Below are 7,334 nucleotides of genomic sequence, written 5' to 3' on the forward strand. Positions count from 1 at the left end.
GGACTATATTCACTTTTTGTCGCAGTAAAGCAAAATCATCTCCTGTGAACAGGACAAGTGATCTCACTAATGAGGAACTTTTGCTTTTGTAATTGAGACTATTAAGGACTTCAGATAGCACAGCTTTGCCCATCGGAGATCGCATCTCCCCGCCCCCTCCTCTCCCTCTGTCCTTTCCTCTTAGACTTGGTAGCGCAGGTCTGGTCCCTCAGGCTGGCTGTTGCAGTTTGTTGATGGATGCCCTGAGAATAACAACATCAGAGTTCCTGATTCCTCCTTGGAGGAGGGCAGAAACACTTCTCCAGGGCAGATGATGCTCCCCCACGTGGGTGCTCATGTGTTTGGGGTCAGCACATTAGGGGATGCTGAGTGTTCCCTGGCTGTGGCACTGTCACGGGAAGCCCATCTCGTTAACGTGAACTGTGGTGTAACTCTGCTACTAACTCTGTGAATGGAGAATCAAGCCCAGTGCACGCATGTGAGTAAAGAATAGACATGAATACAACCAAAACCAGGACAAACACCCCTGGATATGCCTCATCCAAGTTGTCCAGTCCTACCCCAAATTCAAACTGGATTGCAAGTCACAAACATCAGCTGCTTTGTCTTTATTTCACTGTTTTCAGTCCTTATACAACTACAATTTTAGCATTACTGCTAAAGAAAAGAAAGAGCAAACTACAGCCATTCACGGGATAACATAATTTTAAACTCTGTGAGACAGCTGATAAGATTAAAAACCATGGCCCTATTTATAGGCTGTTGTTATTGATGGCTACTTGAGGAGACATACACTATAAAATAGAAAGATAAAAAGCAAAAGGCTATTTAGATAGATGTGCAGCCGAATGTTGCTAGCATCAAATCAGTGGCACATAAGAAAATGAGAACGGACATATGGCGCAGCCTCTGGACTAAATGTGTGCACGTTATGGATCTGCTAAGGCTTTGCCTTTACAATGTACACTTTAAATCAAAGCAACATTGAAGTCAATATTGATTGCTCTCGGAGATGTATTTTACCTTCAGGCACTGCTGTTTCCCAAAGGAGCGTGAGCAAGAACGTATGTCTCTGTGCAGTGCTGACTGCTCGTGGACAGGGATCGCCCTGAAATCCTCTGAAACCGATTCCTCCTTTGGAAGTACCCACTGCTGCTGCTAAGGGACCGCTGTCTGTTCTTCAGGTACTCCCGGTAGTTTTTGGTGAGCAGGGTGTAGAGGAAAGGGTTGATACAGCTGTTGCTATAGGTCAGACAGGTTGTCAGATAATTAATGTTCTTCATCACCTTGGGAGATAAAGGGAAGGATTCATAATACTGGAAGAGGAGCTGCCATATCCAGAAAGGCAAGAAGCAAGCCCAGAACACCAGCACTATTGTGAAGATTAAATAGAGCACCTTTTGATTCGGCAGCCGCTTGGTCTGCTTGAAGGATGCTGTTTGCGACACCCAGTAAATCTTAGCTAATCGGATGTAAAGGTAGCCAATGATTACCCCCGGGCCCACAATGCTGGTACCGAAGAGGATGGTGAGATAGACTTTGTAGGACAGCTTGCTCCAAGTGGGCAGGCAGATGCTTTTGTTGTCCCTTTGCACCAGCTGGATCATGATGAGCATGGGGAGAGTGAGCAGCAGCGATACCAGCCAGATGACAACAGCAATGGCCTTTCGGTAACTCTTGGACCTCTTCACTGTGTCCAGGGGCTTCAGCACAGCAAAGTAGCGCTCCGTGCTCATGACTGTGAGGGTGAAGATGCTGGCGTGCATGGTGAGGAAGTCCAGACTGAACAGGATGCGGCAGCCAATGTCCCCAAAGTACCATTTCTGAATGAAGTAGGTCCCAACAATGAAGGGGATGGTTAGAAGGTAGAGCAGGTCTGCCAGGGCAAGGTTGATGATGTAAATATACATGGAGGCAGATGACCGCAAATAATGGCACATCACCAGCAAGGTGTAGACGTTGCCTGTCACCCCGATCACGCACATGAGGGAGAGGATCGTCCCGATGGTGCAGATGGCGATCATGTCCTCCATGGAACTGGAGGCTGGCATGCCGTCTCCGGTGGCATTGATGGAGGCGTTGGGTCTGATTCTGAACAGGCTGCCCTCACTTGTGTCTGTCACCATGTAGGGGGTTGCAGAAAAATGGCTCTCCAGTTCGTCGGTTAGGGACATCCTCCTGGCCTTTTAACGCCAGAGGCTTTGTTCATGCCACAGGGGTCTGAAGATCTGTTCTTTCTGCTCTGAGAAATGCCTCTGCTGGGAGATGGTGAACCATTTCTTAGCGGGGTCTCATCCAAGGAAGATCTGCATTCTCCACTAGAGGAAAGACATCAGAAACCAACATATTAGAAATCTGACAGAGCAACACAAATTATTATTGAGAAGTTACCTGTCCCTGAGTATGTATCTGCACTGTCTGCATGTACCAAAGGTCTTCTGCACAGAGGCCACTCGTGTGTAGGATTCATGCTATCATTACAAGAGCACAGCTTTGAGGAATGACGTGTTTTAGTGTGTCCGTGGAAGAAACAAAAGAGTTTGTATGGATTACTGGAACCACTTGCTGCAAATCCTTGTAGTTAGTTTGGGGTTAGGGAAAAAAGCGTCCTTCCTAAATTCATAACCACAACTTGCAGACCTATCAGCACGATTGCTTAAACCTCTTTGCTAAGCTCTTAACTCTGAAGGAGTAAAAGACCCCAAAAAAGTGAAAACAAACTTTGTATTTACCACTTGCAGACCAATTGTCATCTATTTTGTGTACGTGATACACTCAAAGTCCTGTCCAAGCATTTCTGCGTTTTTTTCACGGAGCAACTTTCCTTGAATGAGAAGCTCTGGCTATGTCCTAACTGCAGTTTCAAATTGTAGTTGAGTGATGGAGAAAAAAGGCATTTTCTATCTATAGAGCAAGTTGTAGGTTGCACTGCGGGTTTTATATGTCTGTAAAATCAGGTTTTTTCGTGCTGTCTGTCAAGTGCAATCCCACAGATTTTCACCTGTCCGTGGATAGATACATTTCAGACAGACCTGTCTGTGAACCTGTCCAGGCAGCCTTATGCAGCGAGGTGTGAGATTGCTCTGCGGCGTGTTAGGCAGGTAGTCACTCTTTGTACGTGGGAGCTTTTGGTGAGCTCAAGCTCAATGCTGTACAAATCATGACCCTGTTGCTTTGAATTTATACCAGCTCTGGGTGTCGGCAAAGGGAGATCAAACCTACCTGAGAGAAACACTGAAGAGGCAGATAAAATTCCCAAATGTTAAGGCATACCAAAAGCCTGTGCCAACCGAAAGGTCAGTGCACACAGAAGTGCGTTCACGCTGTGTATTTTGTGGAGCTCAAACTGTCTCTTTGTTTGGAAAACGTTGTGAGAGGGGGTGCTGGGCTCAGCAGGCAGAGACTTCCCTCTGCCTCGTTCCACTGGGCAGGTTGTTTTATTCTGGGAATTTGCTAAGTTTTGCAGGTTTTCCCAGTGAGTTCGGCGTCCCTTTACCTCCACACCAGCTGTGACTCCTTTGCCCTTTTCTTCCCACTTACTCCTTGGCAGCAGGATTACAGCCCCAGGCCCTCCTCCCACTGCCCTTGTGTCAAAGACCCTGGCAGCGACCTCTATAGCACTAGAGGGTGGACAGTGTTCATCCTCTTCGTGACTTGCCCTCATCTTCTCTTCCTCCCATTACCACCTGCTGTGGGTGATCGGTGCTATGGAGATGTCATGCAAAAAATCCGCATAAAAGAACGCAGTCCAGTGCAGAGGGAGACTTCTCCTCGCCTAACAACTGGGATAGGAGTGCAAAAAAGGAAGAGAAAATACACAGAGCCCATCTGCCATCCAAGCCCCTTAGGTACAGGCATCCGAGGGGGAGAGATGAAGCGTGGTCCTGCAGTGGTCAGTGCTCCTTTGGGATGTCATTCCTTCGGGCTGGTCTGCAGCAGCTTCACCAGCATCTTGGACCATTTCTAGGACCTTGCAAACCCAAATCCCAAATCTGCCTCCTCCCTCCCCTGCTGTGCTGTGCGGTCCTGTCCAGGCACCGGCTTGCTCCCTCATCTTCTGCTTTATCGATGTTCACATACGAGCTGTGCTGGCAGCAAAAGTGTCACACATGAAGGAGATGCGGGTGCTCGGGGAGCTCTGCCTGCTCCTCTGCCGCACGAGTGCTGGCACGTTGGTTGGAAATGAATGGCTCTGCATGGGATGCTCCAGCTAAGCCCAGAGATGGTCACACACGCAGCTAGCAAGCTCAGTTGGATTTGCGATAGCTCATTTTCAGGAGCATGTTTCCATGGCCCAGGTGCTGTTTTCTTGCAGCTGCCTCACTTTGTGTTCCGGGCACTTGTAGCAGGTCTGTGCCTCTGCGCGTCCGTGCGGTTCCCTGGCGTGACAGCTCCTGCTGGGGAGAGCTCAGCACACCGTGACTGCCTGCTCTGCTCCTCTGCCACCCAACCTGCCTTTGGCTTCATTCATAAAATTGCTACAGCACTAATTCAATTCGGACGCTTCACCTGTCTCCAGACAGAGCCCACAGCTAGTCAAGTCCTCACTCCTAGAGGAGGAAAATTATGCAAACTGGGGAAACCTTGCATAATTTTAAAGTGACTGTCATTGCTGCACTCGTACAGAAATACACACACTCACGCATATGCACAGACACACATACAATAGAGAGCTTGTTATTCCAAGCAGCTGTTCAAGCATCTTACGGTCTAAGCAATTTTCTCAGCCAATCCTGCCTTTCCCTCTGCATTATCATCACACAGGAGTACCATGCACATTCATCAGTAGCTACAGACATAAATGAATTCCTCCTGCTCAAACCTTGCTTTTAAATCCAGCAGATGACGTTTCCTACAAGAAATAAAATAAAAAGGAATCTGGTAGTATTAAAGCTGAAACTTAAAAAAGGAGAAAAAAAGAAAACCAGAGAATCCTCCTTCCTGGGCAGACAGCGAGAGATCCCTGTGCTCCGTCGCATCTGGAAAGGCAGCGGCAGGAAGGGAGCGTGCTACCTAGCCAAGTATGTTTGAAATCTGTGCGCTCTTAATACTCTCATTCTCCTCCCTTCACTCACGCCTGCTATTTCTGTTACTCAGTGACGTTAGGCATAGCGTGGTTTTGACTGCAGCCAGCAAAGAGCCTTTTTAAAGCAGCAGCATTTTGATAGCCATGGCTTGTTTAGCTGGCTCCCCCCGCCTGGCCGTGAGCCACTGGGGATGGGAGATGTCACGGCTGTTTTCATCCCAGGACCAGTGATAGGAAAAGCTATCCCAGCCCTCTTTACATCGCACTGGAGAGCTCAAATGCCTAACGTCGCCTGAGCAAAAGCATTGTGTCAGGGGAGAGTGGTTGGGCCAGGGAGGGTTAAATTCCTGCGGGAGGGTCGGCTGCCCAGGGAAACGGCAGAGCTCCTCGATTCTGAGATCAATTCCAAAGTGAAGCCAAAGTTTATTTGGGTTGGAGGGCGTATTAACAGACGAATCTGTGTGGTGGTATCACGCACCACGGCATCTGAGATATTTCAGGCTGGCGGTAACAAAATGTTATCCAGGTTGTTTGGGGTTCGGCTGGTTGCCTTTCCCCAGCCATACTCAAGGAGGGTAAAGAAGGAGTGAGATCAACCAGGCACCTAGAAAAAAAGCGTGCGAGGAAAGGGCTGGCGCTGGGAAATGCCGAAGCTAAATTCAGGATTATTTTGTTAGCAGTTGAATACTGTGCTGGTTGCTTGCACACGATGGGATTGCTCTTCCTCCCATTCCCCTGCTTTAGCTATGTGGACTGCAGGGAATTGCTCCTGATTTATGCCAGTGGGAAGTGAGGAGCACCCACCTCTCCCGGGGTGTCTCCTGCTGGACATGGGTGTGTGGGAGGTGCCTGTCTGGCCCGTTGCTTGCTTCACTGGTTTGCATCTGGGCAGCCATAGCAATTAGGTGATGCTTCCCAGCATGGAGCTCCTGGGAGGTGGCAGTACCTGGCACTTCCCGGCTCATCCCTCCTGCATCACTGTTACTAACTGAGAGCCGTTTCCTCCTCTAACTCGTTCCATGGTTACTTATATCATTTCTCCTTTGTTCTCATCTGTGCTTTCAGATGCATCTTGTGCCTAAGGTCTTGCCTTCCTGCAGCGTGAGCCCAATTTCCCTCGAGCTGCACAGTGTGACTGCGGTGGCACCTGCAAGACTTGGTGGGCACCAGCTGTGTCTGTCCCTGCAACGGGGCAGCTGATGTGCAAAGCAGGGTCCCTCTTATGTATGAGCTTTTGAGTGTGGTGAGGACTTGGGCAAATCCTCATGTGGAGGCTTAATTTTTGCAATGAAAATAGATTCTTACGTTAGCAGCTCTAACCAGGGCTGGCTGAGCTCTAAAACCTCAGCCCAAACACCCTCAAATGTATGAGGTGTTTTGCTCTAAAGGTGGTTTTTTTTTTCTAAATCTGTATTTTGTGGCTGGCCCCTAGAAATCTTTGGAAAGGTGTGGGCTGGAAGCTGCTTCTCACGCTCCAGCGAGTGGCGGTGGTCCCTTGGTGAATACTGAAGGTGAAGCCCTTGGCAAAATGCTTTGTTTGCGGGTGATCCACTGGGTCACTCGTGTGACAGTCTCCTCTTCCCATACAGAGCAGGGACAACCTGCTGCTGTCCTTGAATCCCCTGCTGCTGTCTGCGTGCAGCTCAAAGGGCACATTGGCAGAAGCCCAGTGCGGATGCAGTGATGCTGACTGGGGAGGTGGGTGCCTCTGCTGGGCATGGCTCGGCCATGCTGCTTCAGTCTCCAGCGCTTGGTAGGCGTGTGCAGGTCTCTCCCCAGGTGCCTATACTGGAACTGTCGCGCTCTGTCACTCCTCTGTCACTGAGGTGGCAGTTGGGTTGGTATCGGCCCATGCCAGGGAAAGGAAGGAGGAATGGGATGGGGGAAGGTTTCTAGGCAACCCATCACTTTTCCTGGAGCTCTTGATCCCAACCTGGTACTGCCTTTTTTGGTGCTTAAGCCTTTTGAAAAACGTTATACCAGTGTGTTTGTTTATCAGGAAATCTCAGTGCCCACAGGGCTGCCATGGGGGGAAGTTGGACAGGTCTGTGTCCTGCTGGAGTCGTTAGAGGAGGTGTTTGGAGAAGCGTTCAAGAGCAGCATGGACAGTGTCAGATTCACGGCCCTGGCTCAGAGGGTTGATTGTGGCTATAGTTTTGCTCCTTCTGTTCCCCTTATTTTCCCCATCAGTAAAACAGAGATCATTGAGCTCACTTGTCTCCCGGTGCCCTGAGTTTCAGGGTTTTTCACATTTGTCAGATGCTATTAGAGCTATAGACAGGAGTTCCAGCCCACAAGATTTGCAACA

The 7,334-nt window shown here is 49.2% G+C and overlaps 1 protein-coding gene across 1 annotated transcript; it reads right to left on the bottom strand.

Annotated features, from left to right (window-relative positions):
* Nucleotides 1-602: 602 nt before the first annotated feature.
* LOC128918022 (urotensin-2 receptor-like) lies at nt 603-4,992 on the bottom strand. The gene is made up of 2 exons (XM_054221858.1): nt 4,823-4,992; nt 603-2,318 (listed from the first exon to the last, which is right to left on the bottom strand). Exon 2 carries the CDS (start codon nt 2,172-2,174, stop codon nt 1,026-1,028), a length of 1,149 nt encoding a protein of 382 aa, XP_054077833.1. The 5' UTR covers nt 2,175-2,318; nt 4,823-4,992; the 3' UTR covers nt 603-1,025.
* Between the last annotated feature and the right edge of the window lie 2,342 nt (nt 4,993-7,334).

The sequence above is a fragment of the Rissa tridactyla genome, chromosome 15 (genome assembly GCF_028500815.1).
Source record: "Rissa tridactyla isolate bRisTri1 chromosome 15, bRisTri1.patW.cur.20221130, whole genome shotgun sequence".
In the NCBI taxonomy this organism is placed as follows: domain Eukaryota; kingdom Metazoa; phylum Chordata; class Aves; order Charadriiformes; family Laridae; genus Rissa; species Rissa tridactyla.